We start from the raw sequence: 17,577 nt of genomic DNA, 5'->3' as shown, positions 1-17,577 counted from the left end.
GAAGAAAATCTCAAAAGCTCTCATTACAGTGTGATTCAATTTGTGTAACCTTCTAAAAACGACAAATGTGTAGAGGTGGAGAACAAATTAGTTGGCTGCCTGCAGTGAGGGAAGGTCGGGGCAGAGAAGTGGAGAGCAGGAAAGAGATCTTTGTGGCACTTGAACAGTTCTCCGTCCTGATAGTGGTGCTGGTGATGACACAAAATCTTACACGTATGATGAAATAGCACGGCACGACACACAACTTTGTACCGATGGCATATCCAAGTTTGGGTTTGAGCTGTAGTTACATAGGATTTAATTATTGAGTTTAATTGTTGAGTTAAAAATTGAGCTGAAGTGTACACGGGACCGCTCTGAACTATCTTTGCAACTTCTGTAAATAAACAATTATTTCAAAACAAAGTTTAAGGAACAGATTACGTATATATACAACTAAGTTCAATTTTCTTTCACAGCATAATGCCCTTGTTTTGAAATATAGAATAAATGTATTTTGGGGATTGACCACACAGGGGCAGCATAAGCAAATTTTGGAGGGCAGTGGAACAGTTCTGCGCCTGGGTGGTAATGGCGGTTATACAGCTTTGTGTACTTGTCAGAACTCGTAAAACAGTAAATGAATGCATGTGACTTTATGCAACTATTACAAATCAAAATAGGCAGTTGTAGTGGTCAGACCGAAATACATTTTCTAGGAGCTTACCTTTTTTTTTTTTTAACGTTTATTTATTTTTGAGACAGAGACAGAGCATGAACAGGGGAGGGTCAGAGAGAGAGGGAGACACAGAATCTGAAACAGGCTCCAGGCTCTGAGCTGTCAGCACAGAGCCTGACGCGGGGCTCGAACTCACGGGCCGCGAGATCATGACCTGAGCCGAAGTCGGACACTTAACCGACTGAGCCACCCAGGCGCCCCTAGGAGCTTACCTTTTGATGACTTTGAGAATTTTCCCGAAATGTCTAAGAGATAACACTTGTTTTCTTTCCCAGCAGGAGATGCTATGAGCGAAGAAGACATGCTTCAGGCAGCTGTGACCATGTCTTTAGAAGTTGTTAGAAATAACTTCAAAACGGAAGGGAAAAAATAATAGCTTTTACAAATCATTTAGACCTTCGTACTTTCCAGCATTATCCTGGGTGATTACAGCATAGACGGTCCATTTTAGTAATGTGTCCAAGGAACAACGTTCAACAGAGGAAATAAGGCTTTAGGCGGTTTGCAACAAAAAGATGAGAAAATGGAAAAATGTGTCAGTTGTAGGACTAAATAACGATCCTCCAAACACTAGCCAAAGAGGCATTTAGCAATTAAAGACATTGAAAATGGTTTTCTAGAGGTTCCTTTTCTTTTTGAGTGTGCAATATCCAACATGTCTAAAGTTAGGGCGTTTTTCTTGGATCTTTTTGCAGACCAGCTAATTAGCTCTTGCCACAGAACTTTTTCCGTTCGTTTTCTTTTCATCCTTTCTGGTCTGGTCGGTTGGCTCACTTTTCATCATCTCTTAGTTGCTTTTATTTCTCATTAACCAAGTTAACCTTTTAGGACAGTGTCTTTTCTATGTTGATAGGAGTAACGGTTCCAGAAGGATTAGCTGCTTTCCCTCCAATCACGTGGCGTGCCCTTGGATGTTTTCTCCTGTTACTTTCTCTGATCACAATTTCTTTGGGATGTGGTTTTCCTTACTTTTCTACAACTCTTTTGAAAGCTGGTAATCTTTCTTGAGGTTTTGCTTCCTAAGCCCTCTAAGATGGGATCATCGTTTCGTGATTCTGATGCATTCCTCAACTCTGAAATCAACTCTGCACAAATATTTGAGAAGAAATGAGAATTTTTTAAAGATGTGAGCACATCCTTTTCCAGATGCTTTATGAATGTCTTCTCAATTATGTCAGACCTTTACAGCTTTGCTGTAACCCTTTCTCTGGCACCTTGATATTTCCTTGTCTTCTCCAATTGAGAAAAATAGGAGAAGCACGGTATGCAAGCAAGTTTCATTCCGTGTATGATTTAACAAATAATACCCACCATGAATGTATGAGAGACAAAGTCTGGCTTTTGATTTACTTGCAGTTTCATTTTCTTCTCTCTTGTGCCTGGAGCTCTCCGTTCTGTTTACAGTGGAGTCACGGAGCGTAGATGTCTGCTTCTGATGTACATCTTGTAGCAGGATAGATAGCTAGCCAGAGATGATGGTCTGGAACGTGAAAATAATCTACTAACAAAAATACATTTAAATTTATACTGTGATTTGACACTTGCATCATGTTTAAGTAGCTAAAGAATTACAGAAGTCACACAGTACTTACTGGGTCTGTAAATACGAAAGTCTTTAGTTTTGATAAACATTTTGATTGGGATGCACAGAGTTTGTTTCTGGGTCAATATAGTGGTATGATTTTGGTGGAAATTAATTGTCTGTCTGAAGTGGACATTTCGGATTCCGTCACTTATTCCCCATCCCTCATTCTCCATCCCCCTTTTGAAGCTCTTTTGAATGTTGAGTTGTTCATAAGCTAAAAGTTAGGAAATTTCAGCCGACGGCTTGGAAAATTAAAGGATGATATGTTGCCATGACTAGTGTATGGCTGTACACATTTTATCAGGGAAATTTTTTTGATCTAGGATTTATGGCTGAGTTGAAAAGAGATGGGAAAATGACTTTTTATGATTATGAAGTAGCTTTTTTTTTTTTTTTTGGATAGAGACAGGTTTTCTTTTTAGTCATTATTTTGTGCCAAATAAAGTTTTCTGAAGTTTCCCTTGCAAAATTAGACACTTTTACTTTAAAATCTAAAGTTTTCTTTTGAGAATCGAAACGTTTTCAGAAGAGTTATTAAACTTTAGAACTGTAAGAGACATTGGAGTTTAGTACTGCTCTCTCAAGATTTACAAACCAAAATATTTTAAGAGTGACCATTTCTGCCATTATCCCCAGTATGCTTGTCCTGTTTTCCATGGATATTTGGCTTTTACGTTTTCCCATTGAAAAATTACATTCGACTTTTCATACACTTAAATGGATGAGCTACCTAATATAAAAATGAGTAAAGAAATATGCAGAAAGTTTTAACCTTAGAGTTTATAAAGTTCTTATATTACACACCTTTATTAAAGCACTTAAGGAGATATAGCATGTTGATCTTCATTTAGGGATTTTTTTTCTTTTTTTTTTTTTTTTAAAGCAGAGCTGAGCACACACTGGATACATTTGTGAATGTGTTTATTTAGTTAGTTTCTTATGAATGTTATACTCGGCAGGCAGATCCAGAATGACTAGGGAACTGCCAATTTGTTTGAATTGGCTTAAACTTAATTTAGATTCCGTTTCTTAATCGATTGGCCAGTATGAAAAAGATGCCAATGCCTGTAACTACAGTATCAGAAAACTTAGTTATACAAAAGTATAGTTCACACATCAGGAACTGCTATTTACCGGAATCATCCTGCAAGAAAGTCAGAAACAATGAAATTCACAAAAACTGTCCTGCTAAGAACTCTATATAAAGCTTTCCATTCTGTTTTGCCAATTGGGAGCACCTTAATGTTTAATATTTAAACTATTGGTATCATTTTTCTAATGTATAAGTTGCATTACCAGGATAAAATACCTACAGTGGCTATGCTAGTGTTTAAAGTTTAAACAAGTTTTGGAAACACCACTTTCATATTTTGAGAGGTTATGGAATTAATAAGTAGTTATTTATGTTTTTAAAATCACAGTAGTTAAAAAAAATTCACAGCAGTTAACCTCCGATCTAAAACCATCAATAAACACTTTTTACAGTAATTAACATAACAAATATGTCAATAATGTACATTGTTTGAAAAGATTTCTGCAGGTAAACTCTATTTTAACTTTTAAGATCTTGGTCAAATAATTTACAATTCACAGAATATGTAAGGAGGTGCTTTTTTTTTTCTTTAAAACTTGATTTTTCTTAATTAAGACTTTATTCATGCCAAAGTTAATACGGAAAAAAGCTCAAAACTGGTTGAAGATCATTATAGGTAAAACTACCAATAGTCTGTGTTATTTCACTTAAGTTGAATAAAGTAATTTTTGTTCCTGTCAGAGCCTCAATTACATTTTTAATGTCTGCATGTTTGATACTCCTTAAATAGTATCATGCGAGTGCCAAGATTTATTAAATGTCTTAAAATTGGCCCATTGGATCCATGCAGATTCAAAAAGGATTGAGTCAGTGCATAAGCAAAGTATAGTGATAGAAATTAAAATGTCTCCAGTTGAAATAAATCTATGTTTTTAAATTCTCGAGAGGACTCAATAATCAATATTATGTTGATTTCCTATTAACTTTATTTGCAACTGGGAAGCCCAGCGGCCACTATTCTAAATTGTTGTATCTGAGCCCTAATAAGTATGGAGATATTGTATATGTGATCTTAATTAAGAAAAACCAGATTGGACCAACTAATCATTTCACCAGTGTCGATCGTTTTTTCATATTTTCAAAAAGAAAACTTTATTCCTGGTCTCTTCATAAACCAGTGTTTTTTGCTAAAGAAAGGAACTGGCTTATATTTTAAAGTCTTACGTTAACAAAAATATTTTGTTCATTTTGCTTTCATGAATGAAAACATTGATATGGTTGGTTAATTCTTGAATTTTTATTTATTTATTTTTTTTTTTGAAGAAAATCTGTGCTATTTTTGTTCCCCCCAAATGTTCTGGTATTTTAAGAATTAATGCTAGTAACATCACTTCTAAATTTACAGTTATTTGGCTCGCATGTTTAATTAATAATAGTGTATCAGTAAATATCTTAAGACCGGATTCATAGACAAGGAATGGGAAGCAATAGTGAAATATATGCGGAAATTTCTGATTCATTTAGGAAGCGCTTCACTTGTTTCTTGCATAGTTCAAAGGTGAATGTTTCCAGGAATTTTTTAAAGTTTTTTTTAAAAGAGAAAAACGTACATTTGAATGTGAAAAATAGAATTTCTACAACACTGGACTACTAGAAATAACTTTTTAAAAATTACTGTTGTGTATAAATTATTTGAAATTCAAGTACAAAACACACCCGAGAAGGCATTGTCTTTTGGCCGAGACACAAGTGCACTGAGGCACTGCCGTTTGCTCAGGACCCAACTGTGCGGCCCTCGGGATGTGTTCCTCCCTCTTGAGCTCTCTTGCGGTTACTAGACACACACAGGCCTTCCTCTCTGGTCCTCGGAAAAGCCGGGCTTCCAAAGCACTGTTGAACACTGACGGTTCTCTTGTTAATGTGGATGTTCAATGAGTTGTATTTTAAATATCAAAGATTATTAAATAAAGATAATGTTTGCTTTTTTATTTCTGCTTCCGTTTGTGCTGATTGTTAATTTCCATTCGGAAATGCAGAGCTTCAGACCGCAGCTACTGGGTCAGAACCTGCATTTTTCACAAGATCCCCCAGGGAATTCACAGAGATTCAACTTCGAGAGGAGCTGTTTTGTGGGCTGCTTGGCACTGACACTCAGTTCCAGCTAACTGCTGCCGAAGGGCCCGTTATTACGGGATCCTCTGGTCTTTTCCAAGGGACGCTAAGAATTCCAAATTTTTACTTGAAATCTGATTTTTAAGTGGTTTCTCAATTGTTTTTTAACCTTGAGGGCCAAACAAAGCACATTAATAACAGTTTTTAAGAGTACTGTTTTTTCTTCATTTTATCCAATTCTAGACACCAGAATCCAGCTGTAGTGATGGGAATCCACTTAGACCTATGAAGAATTCTAGAATCCTCAAATCATAATGAGGGCGGTATATCCATTTTATCCTTAATTGCGGTTGGGTGCAAATGTTGAAATATAAGTTTCAAATTGATCATGTAAATCTTAGCAAAACTTCATAGCTTAATGCTTAGAAGGACCATTTCATTGAATTTGGATGCCACCAAATGGCTCTGATCTCACCAACACCTACTTGTGGGCTCTAAGAAATACGTTGATTCAAAGCTAAAACTTTATATATCAGCTAAAAACTTTATCTTTTAGGGGCGCCTGGGTGGTTCAGTCAGTTAAGTAGCCGACTTTGGCTCAGGTCATGATCTCACAGCACATGGGTTCGAGCCCCGCATCAGGCTCTGTGCTGACAACTCAGAGCCTCTGGAGCCTGCTTCGGATTCTGTGTCTCCCTCTCTCTCTGCCCCTCCCCTGCTCACACTCTGTGTTTCTCTCCCCCCAAAATAAATAAACATTAAAAAAAAATTTAACTTTATCTTTTATAAAGGGAATGTGAGGGTTGTCTTTATCCTAAAGATTTGCATGTTTGAGGACCCTTTAACCATTTTGTATCTATGTCACCAAATGCTCACAAGTTCATTTTTTAAGTAATTTGGGTCAGGCTGACCTCTTGACATTTCCCCTTTACACACTGTGGTTCTAGCAGGCCTCCTTATGGGTCTTCAAATAATCTGTGCTCTCCCCACCCTCCCCCGCCCTCGGGGCTCTATAACATTCTCCTTGCCCCCTTTCCTTTGCTGTTTTCATATTCCTGCCCCTGAAGTGTGTTGGCCATCCCCTGCTATGAGGACTCTTTCAACTGGGACTACCCACCTTTGCTGTGCCATGCTCTCCCCCAAGATTGTTCCAGTTCTTTCTGTGTCAGGAACCACCGCTACCCTTTGTCTCTGGCTGCTAGAGAGAAATAATTGCTGTGGCATTCATTCACTCATTCAACAAAACATTTGTGCACTTCCCATGTGCCAGGCATGGTTCTGAGTTCTGGAAACAGTCATGAATAAGACACTGTGCCCTCATGGTTCTTGCATTCCGATTGGCTGTTAGGCAGAGGAAATCTTGACCATCTCAGAGCTGTCACAACATGGGCAGGGGATCTGCGTCATTTTACATACTACTAAACAAGGTTTCAGCTCTCTGGGCACACACGCGGTGGGGGCTCTGGCAGCTTGAAGGCAATCCTCTCTGACAGACAGAAATGGGTGCTGGTTGTTGGGAGCAAAAGCAGCCCGGGAAGAAGTATGCACAGAAGTGGTAAAGGGGTGAAAGGACCAGGAGGGGCCACTGGCATCTTCTGCGATGGCATCTATGCGGGCAAAAAGTTAGGGTCTGATAACCACGCACGAAGGGGAGAACAGACTTTGAGGAACAATTAGCAGTCACTGCCAGGTGAGGCAACAGCAAAAGCAAGATGTAGTATTTTGGGGGAAGATGGAAAGTTGATACAGGAATGAGCATAGACAAGGAAAGGAAATAAGGAAGTTAAATACGAATTGTTAAAGAGAAGTACACCCAACAGTACACACTAAAGAAACAACTATCTTGAAAGGTGGGGGTAGGATGTGGACTGAAATCAGGAGGATTAATTAAAGGTCTCTGAAAATAGATTCCCCAAAAAGAAGGCATTCATCAATTAAAACAAAACAAAAAACCTTTTAAAAACTGGCAGAACTAGAAGACATGGCTTTTGAAAGGGTCTGCCGAATGCCCGACATAATGAACGACACTACAAACAAACTCATCATTAATTTCAGAGCATCAGAGGTAAAAAAAAACAAGGCACAGAGAATAATCAGAGAAAAATAGAGCAGGAAAGCACAGAGCTCTAGGTAGAGAGATTGAGTCTAAGCAAATAGAATTCTTGATGCTTTCTTGCAAACAGAATTAGGAGCATGTTTTACAATTCTCCTGATGCGTTCTAGAAGGACTTGCAATTCTGTAGTAACAGAAAAATGTGCAAATTAAAAATAAGGAACCTGATGGGGAAGGGCACCTGGCTGGCTCAGTCAGAAAATTATGCAACTCTTGATCTTGGGGTCATGAATTCAAGCCCCATGCTGAGGGTAGAGATGACTAAAATAAATAAATAAATAAACTTTAAAAAATATGGAGGGGCACCTGGTTGGCTTGGTCAGTTGAGTGGCTGGGTCTTGATTTCGGCTCAGGTCATGATCTCAGGGTTCATGATATGGAGCCCCACCTCAGGCTCTGTGCTGACAGCGTGGAACCTGCTTGGGATTCTCTCTCTCCCTCTCTCTCTCTGACACTCCCCTGCTCATGCTTGTTCTTTCTCCCTCTCAAAATAAATAAATAAACATTTTTAAAAATATGGAACCTGTTAACCTCAGAAAAATAGAGTTGAAAAAAATTTTTAAATGTAATCTTTTAAAAATTGTATTTATTTTTATTTATTTATTTTAACGTTTATTTATTTTTGAGAGAGACAGAGACCGAGTGTGAGCGGGGAAAGGGCAGAGAGAGAGACACACACACAGAATCCGAAGCCTGCCCTACGCTCTGAGCTATCAGCACAGAGCCTGATGCGGGGCTTGAACTCACGAATTGTGAGATCGTGACCTGAGCCGAAGTTGGACGCTTAACCGACCGAGCCACCCAGGTAGGTGCCCCATCTTTCTTTTGTTTCTTTCTTTTTTTTTTTTTTTAAAGAAATGTAATCTTAATACAACCACTTGGCTCAGTGATGAACAATGCTGATGTGGTTACATAAGGTAAACATCAATTACCAATTTACCGATAATTACCATATCACTGTCCTGGGAGCTCAAAGGAAATCAGAGGTAGAGGCTAGTACAAAAGTACTAAATCTCTTACTTTCCATAATAGAAAGTCAGTAGACAATGTCTAAAATTAATGAGAAAGTGGCAATTTTAAGCATCATTTATTTAGAAATTCAGAGGGAAAGATCAGACTGATACTTAAAAGTCTGCTTTAAAATGTGCTTTTGTGGCGTGCCTGCATGGTGCAGTCGGTGATGCGTCCGACCTTGATTTCAGCTCAGGTCATGGTCTTGATGAGGAGAACAAAGACAAGAAAAGTGTATTTTAAAGTAAATCTCCTTACAGCTTGTGGCCCCCTGATACCTGAGACACGCAGTGCGTGACATTCCTCAAGAAGTTCACGGCTGCCTTAATGTCTTAATGTTTACACTTCACTAAAAACTAAAAGGTCCTGTAAGACCCAGACTTCAGCATACAAAAATTCCTTAGTAACCTACGTTACCTCTACCTACCCCTGTCCCTCCACAAATTAAACTGTATCATCAGCCACCCCTCCCACTTGCACGTACAGCTCTTTCTGCCCACAGGTCCTGTCCCTGTGCTTGAATAAAATCACGTCTTTGCACCAAAAACGTCTCAAGAATTCTTTCTTAGCCATTTGCCCATGAACCTCAGTTTATAATTTCATCATTTTGGTGCCTTTACATGGGGCTTCGAGTCTTTTTATCTGGACTCTGAGTCTCAGTGCGAACTTGGTGAGTATTTTCTCTCCTCTTCCTTTACTCTCACTTCAGGGGCTTTTCAAGGAGTGTGGTCTCATTGGAACACTTTCAAGTCGAGTGCTCAGGCTGCAATCCTCCAGCCTGTGGCTACTTACTGTATGGGGAGGAGAAAGCCTGCTTTTTGGCTGGAAGTTAGTACCCTGGCCAGAATGGTAGTAAGACCTAGAAACTTGATGCCCCCTCTTTCTCCCTGTCCTTATACAAAGCTGTCCTGTCTTTTGGGCACGGGACAGCCACCTAAGTCACTAGGACGGCTGCTAATCTTAAAGACTCCCTTGTGAGGTTTCCTCCTCATTGGCCTAACGTGATCCCCTCCACCTCTGGTCTAGCAGCTTCTGGCCGAGTGGCCTCCACCGGGAGCCTGCTGAAACCAGTACCGGACTGAATTAAAACCCAATCGGGGACCATTTCGTAGGGAAGTTGGCTGTACAGACTACATGTGTTGGAATGTCACTTAGAAGTCCACATGATGGACTTCTATCTTTACTATTTTTCATCAGTGTCCCCTACTCACTACTGAGGTTACCAAATTGGATAATTTCCTCTTGTAAAACTTTGAGTGTTTTTTATGGGTTAAAAACAGCACGGCCTTGGGGCGCCTGGGTGGCGCAGTCGGTTAAGCGTCCGACTTCAGCCAGGTCACGATCTCGCGGTCCGGGAGTTCGAGCCCCGTGTCAGGCTCTGGGCTGATGGCTCAGAGCCTGGAGCCTGTTTCCGATTCTGTGTCTCCCTCTCTCTCTGCCCCTCCCCTGTTCATGCTCTGTCTCTCTCTGTCCGAAAAATAAATAAACGTTGAAAAAAAAAAATAAAAAAAAAAAAACAGCACGGCCTTCACGGCAAGGCATGGCATAGCCTTCAAGGCAAGGCAAGGCACGATATTTCACTCCATTCACCAGGCACCCATTTGTAGCCTAGGATGCAATGGGGCAGGGTAGGGGGGACGCCGGCATCCCTCCCGTGGGGTCTTTATGTTGGAATGGTGATCAGTAGCAATTATATTCAAAGGACACCTCTGATTGCCTTTGATAGCTGGAACCTCTAAATATCCTGTGTGGGATGCTACCTGGGAATCAGGGGGGATTTTTTGGTCATGGACATTTTCTGCTTTTCTAGGAGTATGAGATCTTCTTCAGTCCCCAAGGACTCTCCCTTGGGATGCCTTTTAACCCACTGGAATCAATTTGGATTGCAAGATCCAAGGGAAGAAAACAAACGCTGATCTTCTTTAGTAATATTGCCTGGCCTCAGTACTCCTTAGAAGATGAGGGAAATGGCCCATTAATGGAACATTAAACCTTAATACAATCTATCAGTTACATCTCTTCTGCAAGAAACAGGGCAAATGGACTGAGGTACCCTATGTCCAGGCTTTCACGGCCCTACATCAGGATCCAGACCTGAGGGCCTCCTGCAGAATGTGTCTATCCACTAGCCAGGTTAACAAACCCCCGTCTGGACATACTGGATGATGAATATCTAAATAGACCCGTGCCACCTAACAAATCTGGAGGAATTACTGGCCAGTCCAGACAAACAGGACACTGGCCCTGTCACTAGCCCCCCTTCTTTATAAGCCCCAAGACCCCTCTGCTCCCAGCCCAGCTGTACATACTAGGAGTGGAACTCCCTGTCTCCCAGGAGCTTCACTAAATTTGGATCGTATCTTCTTAGGGAGGTTGCTAACAGAGAAATGGGCACAATTAGAGTCCAGGTCTCATTCTCGATGGCCAATCTGGCTCAGATAAAACAACAATTAGGACAATATTCCAAAAGCCCTTCTCAATTTATTGAGGGCTAAGCATTTATTATATTTGATCTGACCTGACAAGATATATATATCATATTAACTTGTTGCTGGACCTGGGAGAAAAAAAAAAAAAAAAAAACCCATATCTGGGCAGGGGCTCAAATGCAAGCTGGTGCAGCCACTCTGGAAACCAGTATGGAGGTTCCTCAAAAAACTAAAAATACCTACCTATGACCCACCAATTGCACTACTAGGCATTTATTCACGGGATACAGGTGTGCCGTTTCGAAGGGACACAGGCACCCCCATGTTTATAGCAGCACTATCAACAATAGCCAAAGTATGGAAAGAGCCCAAATGTCCATCGATGGATGAATGGATAAAGAAGATGTGGTATACATATATAATGGAGGATTACTCAGCAATCAAAAAGAATGAAATCTTGCCATTTGCAACTATGTGGATGGAACTGGAGGATATCGTGCTAAGTGAAAATAGTCAGAGAAAGACAAAAATCATATGAATTCACTCATATGAGGACTTTAAGAGACCAAACAGATGAATACAAGGGAAGGGAAACAAAAATAATATAAAAACAGGGAGGGGGACAAAACAGAAGAGACTCATAAATATGGAGAACAAACTGAGGGTTGCTGGAGGGGTTGTGGGAGGGGGGATGGGCTAAAGGGGTAAGGGGCACTAAGGAATCTACTCCTGAAATAATTGTTGCACTAGATGCTAACTGATTGGGATGTAAATTAAAAAAAAAAAATAAAAAATAAAACAAGTTAAAAGAAAAAAAAAAGTTCACTGATGAACTGGCAATGAGAGACAGGGAACGTTATCCAATAGGTGGCGCTGCTGTCCAAAACACCGAGCCACACTGGAAATACCAAGAGAGTAGAATGGGAAGGGACAGATGAGATCATATGATCACTTGTTTAATAGAAGGAATGAAAGAAGGATTCTTTAAACCTGTAAACCATGATAGAATTCAAGAAGTTACTCAAGGAACTGATGAGGATCCAGCTCTATTGCAGGGCCATTTAATAGAAGCCATCCATAAATACACAAATCTGGATCCAACCTCACCTGAAGGAACAGCTATACTAAACACGCATTTTATGTCAGTTGGCACCTGACATCTGCTGAACACGGACTAAAATGGCTCTCAGCCCTCAAACCCCCACCCAGTGCCTACTAGGGGTGGCCACCGGAGTCTTTAGTAATAGAGATGTGGTCTTAAAGCAAGAAAAGGACCAGAGAGCTAAATTGCAGGGTAAGTACACGCTCAAATATTGGTTGCCACTATCGCGTACTCCCTACAACATCAGACTAACTAGGGGTCAAAGAAAAAACCGGTATCAGACAAAGAATCAGCCTAGTTCCCATGCTATGGGTGTGGCCAGACTGGACATTGGAGTAGAGAATGTTCCAACAGGGGCACCTGGGTAGCTCAGTCAGGGGAGCATCTAACTCTTGATTTTGGCTCAGGTCATGCATGATCTCAGTTTGTGAGTCTGAGCCCTGTCATAGTTTGTGAGTTCAAGCCCGGCATCAGGCTCTGCGCTGACAGCACGGAGCCTGTATGGGATTCTCTCTCTTTGCCCCTCCCCTGCTCCTGCACTGTAGCCGTCTCTCTCAAAATAAGTAAACAAACTTAAAGAAAAACAGAAAACAAACAAACAAAAAGAATGTCCAAACAAAGGCTCTCCCCCGGGGCCATGTCTTGTCTGTAAAAAAACAAAAACAAAAACAAAACAAAAAAAACAAAACAAAACAAAACAAAAAAACCAGTGACATTGGAAGAGAGGAAGGCAGGAACTCGCTTCCCTGCCTGAGAGCAGGAACCAGAGGATGAGGCATGATGGGGCCCTGGGGCTGGTCTGGCTCCCTTTAACATCAAGATGACCGTGCCCCGGGTTACCCTGGATGTGGAAGGTAAGTTTGTCAATTTTCTTACTGATATAGGAGCCACTTTACTGTGTTCTTATTCAGCACTCTGGCTCTACCTGTTTTTCTAGCCATAAAATTGTTGGCATAGAGGGGGAAACTAAAACATGCCACCAAACAATGCCTTTAACTCGTAAGTAGAAGACTGTCACTTGGTAGCTCATGTTTTTCAGTCCTTCCATCTTGTCCCACTCCATTACTTGGATGAGACTTACTGTATAAACTAGGAAGCAGGTTTGCTCTTACTAAAGAAGACGACAGCTTGTTCTCTTTTACATCTGGGGAATTAAAACCTTATCCTGGTATCCCTTCTAATATCTGGAAGGAAGTAAATTCACAGGTCTGGGATTGCGATGTCCCAGGATGGGCTCTTAAAGCCCAGCCAGTTAAAGTGACCTTAAAGGACCCAGGCATTATACCTCTTAAAAAAGCAATACCTATTAAAACCTGAGGCAAAAGCTGGGCTACAACCACTTACTGACAAATTTCTCAAACATGGTATTCTCAAACACCTTGTCAATTTCCTTATAATACTCCAGTTTGACCAGTAAAAGAAGCCAAATGGTACGAGATTTAAGAGCCATTCATCCCAAAGTGCCAAATCCATATACCATTCTCACCCAGGTCCCTGGTGATCCCAACTGGTTTACAGTACTTGGTTTAAAAGACGCCTTCTTGTGCATCCCTCTAAGTGAGCAAACACAGCCGCCATTTGCTTTGGAACGGGCTTCACCTTCAAACCCACAGGCTGCCCCATTGACTTGGACAGTTTTGCCCCAGGGATTTAGAAAAAATTCTCCTTTGTTCAGGGCCACACTTGGCAACGACCTCCGTGGAACCTCCTCACCACAAGGGACTATAATTCAATATGTGGATGACATTTTAATCTGTAGTCCCAGTAAAGAAACGTCTGATAGTAATTCTACAACTTTACCTAACTTCTCAGCAGACAGAGGGTATTGGGTCTCCCCTAAAAAGACACAAATATCTACACAAAAATTGCAATATTTGGGATATGAACTAACACCAGGACATCGTACCTTGTCTACTGACAGAAAAAAGGCTATATTAGATCTTGGACCCCCTCCAGCTACAAAGAAACAGTTCTGCACTTCCCTGGGTATGGCAGGCTTTTATCACCTGTGGATTCCTGGATTTGGGGTCTTAGCCAAACGATCATATGATTCAATTAAAGGCCCCGAGGAAGAACCTTTACTCTGGACAAAAGCCCAGCAGACGGCCTTTCAAACATTAAAAACTAAACTTTCAACAGCCCTGGCTTTGGCTCTACCAAATTTAGAAGAACCTTTCACTTTATAAGTAGCAGAAAAACAGAGACAAGCTTTGCGAATTCCTACTCAAAAATTAGGAAACGATTGGGGCGCCTGGGTGGCGTAGTCGGTTAAGCGTCCGACTTCAGCCAGGTCACGATCTCGCGGTCCGTGAGTTCGAGCCCCGCGTCAGGCTCTGGGCTGATGGCTCGGAGCCTGGAGCCTGTTTCCGATTCTGTGTCTCCCTCTCTCTCTGCCCCTCCCCCGTTCATGCTCTGTCTCTCTCTGTCCCAAAAATAAATAAAAACGTTGAAAAAAAATTAAAAAAAAAATTAGGAAATGAGAGGGCGCCTGGGTGGCTCAGTCGGTTAAGAGTCCAACTTCGGCTCAGGTCATGATCTCACAGTTTGTGGGTTCAAGCCTCGTATCGGGCTCTGTGCTGACAGCTCAGAGCCTGGAGCCTGCTTCAGATTCTGTGTTTCCCTGTCTTTCTGCCCCTCTCCTGCTTGTGTTCTCTCTCTCTCTCTCTCTATCTCTCTCTCTCTCTCTCTCAAAAATAAATAAATAAACATTTAAAAAGTTAGGAAATGAAACAAGGCCAGTGGGATATTTTGCAAAGTCACTTGGTAACGTAGCTCAAGAGTGGCTGATTTTGAGCAATATCTGCCACAGTCCTCCTGGTAGAAGGAGCTTCAAAACTTACTATGAGACAGTCCTTGACAGTGATGACTCCACATCAGGTTCAAAGTGTTCAGAGACCAAAGGCCACCAATGGATGATGGGAGGCCAACTTACTAAACAGGAGGCTATATGTTTAGACACACTGGAAATAGTACTTAAAACCTCTCAGACTTTAAATCCAGCTACCCTTAAGCCTGGACCTGACCATCATACTTCTCTGTTAGAACATAATTGCTCAGAAATTACTGATCTTATTTACTCTGGTAGACCTGAATTAAAAGATTCCCCTATTGAAAATGCAGATGACAATTAGTTGACTGATGGCAGTAGCATCCTGGATAATGGAGAAGGAAAAGCTGGATATGCTATAGTTTAATCAAGACCATTAAGGCAGAAGCCCTTCCAATAAATACTTCTGTTCAAAAGGCTGAATTAATAGCACTTACCTGTGCTCTTCAAGGAGCAAAAGGCCTCTGAATATGCTTTCCCAATACTACATGCCCATGGGGCAATCTGGAAAGAAAGGGAATTATTATCAAGCCATAACTACCCAATCAAATATGGGCCCGAAATCATTACTCCCCGTGAGGCAGTACACCTACTTTAGAATCTAAAGGAAATAATTTGGCAGACCATGCAGCCAAGCAGGCAGCACAAAATAAATATTAAGTCTTATACCAGTTTTGACTCCAGTAAAGTCCATAACTCCAGCCTACTCAGACCAAGAGGCTCACATAGTACAGGAATGGGGATATCCAAAAATGCACAGGACCGGCTTGTTAAAAGGAAAAATCTTTTTTTTTTTTAAATTTTTTTTAATGTTTATTTATTTTTGAGACAGAGAGAGACAGAGCATGAACAGGGGAGGGGCAGAGAGAGAGGGAGACACAGTATCTGAAACAGGCTCCAGGCTCTGAGCTGTCAGCACAGAGCCTGATGTGGGGCTCGAACTCACGGACCGTGAGATCATGACCTGAGCCGAAGTCGGCCGCTTAACCGACCGAGCCACCCAGGCGCCCCAGGAAAAATCTTTATATTCAAAAATAACCAATGGAAGGTAATAGAGGGTTTACACCAGGCTACTCATTTGGGCAAAAATGCCTTAGAACATATAATTTTAGATATATATATTTAACATTTTTTTTAATGTTTATTTAATTTTGAGAGAGAGACAGAGAGACAAAGAGAGACAGAGAGAGAATGAGACAGAGCATGAGCAGGGGTGGGGCAGAGAGAGAGGGAGACACAGAATCCCAAGCAGGCTCCAGGCTCTGAACTGTCAGCCCAGAGCCCGATGTGGGGCTTGAACTCACAGACTGTGAGATCATCGCCTGAGCTGAAGTCGGATGCTTAACCAACTGAGCTACCCAGGCACCCCTAATTAAAAATATATTTGATGGGGTAAATTTAACAACCACAATTAAACAGGTCTGCCGATCCTGTACTGTTTGTGCACAAGTAAATCCAGAAGGCGCAGCTCACCCTCCTCCACTTTTGAAACTGGTCCAAAGGCGTGGAACATATCCAGGAGAGATCCGGCAGCCTGATTTTATACAAATTCCTCCTTGCAAAGGCTCTAAGTTTCCACTAGTGTTTGTTGATACTTTCACTGGATGGATCAAGGCCTTTCCTTGTAAAAGAAAAGGCCATGGAAGTAATCAAAGTTTTGTTGCGAGAAGTTATCCCTAGATTTGGCTTTCCACAATCCTTGCAAAGTGGCAATGGTCCTACTTTTACTGCACAAATAACTCAACAAAAAGCACAGGCTTTAAAAATTAAATATTTTCTATATTCAGCCCGGCATCCACAATCCTATGGGAAGGCAGAATAAGCTGATCGTGCTTTAAAACGGGGCGCCGGGGCGCCTGGGTGGCGCAGTTGGTTAAGCGTCCGACTTCAGCCAGGTCACGATCTCGCGCTCCGTGAGTTCGAGCCCCGCGTTGGGCTCTGGGCTGATGGCTCGGAGCCTGGAGCCTGTTTCCGATTCTGTGTCTCCCTCTCTCTCTGCCCCTCCCCCGTTCATGCTCTGTCTCTCTCTGTCCCAAAAATAAATAAAATTTGAAAAAAAAAAATTTAAAAAAAATAAAAAATAAATAAAACGGGGCGCCTGGGTGGCTCAGTCAGTTAAGTGTCCAACTTTGGCTCAGGTCATGATCTCCTAGTTTGTGGGTTCAGGCTCTGCATTGGGCTCTGTGGTGACAGCTCAGAGCCTGGAGCCTGCTTCAGATTCTGCGTCTCCCTCTCTCTCTCTCTCTCTCTCTCTCTGCCCCTCCCCCTCTCAAGCTCTCTCTCTCAAAAATAAATAAACATTGAAAAAAAATGTAAATGACACCATAACTAAACTTAGTTTACAGAATGAGGAAAATTGGGTTATTCTCTTGCCACAATAGGACTTCTCACAATGAGAGCTGCTCCAAGGACTTAGCCCTTCTGAGTTATACAGAAAGCCACTTGTCACAGTGGACTTGTTAGATGAGGATTACCATGCTCTATTAAACTCTTCACTCGAGGCTGGTCTAATTCATAAGTTACTTAATGAATATACCTAACACATGCCTCCAAAACCTGACTCAACTGTAACTGAAAGTCCACCCGTGTAAGCTCCAGAGACATACATGGTTTATTTAAAAAACTGGAAATCGAGGACAGCAGGGGA

At 41.4% G+C, this 17,577-nt stretch overlaps 1 protein-coding gene across 3 annotated transcripts in view; it reads left to right on the top strand.

Moving 5' to 3' along the window:
• ATXN3 (ataxin 3) overlaps nucleotides 1-5,324 on the top strand; it is a 39,047-nt gene extending 33,723 nt beyond the window's left edge. For 2 of the 3 annotated variants that reach the window (XM_030319812.1, XM_030319815.1), the window contains exon 11: nucleotides 994-5,324. In XM_030319812.1, coding sequence (XP_030175672.1) covers nucleotides 994-1,091 — 98 coding nt within the window. In that variant the 3' untranslated portion in view covers nucleotides 1,092-5,324. The remainder of the gene's footprint in view (nucleotides 1-993) is intronic. The other variant, XM_030319813.1, reaches the window with a different exon arrangement.
• The last annotated feature ends 12,253 nt before the right edge of the window (nucleotides 5,325-17,577 follow it).

The sequence above is a fragment of the Lynx canadensis genome, chromosome B3, assembly GCF_007474595.2.
Source record: "Lynx canadensis isolate LIC74 chromosome B3, mLynCan4.pri.v2, whole genome shotgun sequence".
NCBI classification, from domain to species: domain Eukaryota; kingdom Metazoa; phylum Chordata; class Mammalia; order Carnivora; family Felidae; genus Lynx; species Lynx canadensis.
This window is presented reverse-complemented; position numbering and strand designations above follow the sequence as displayed.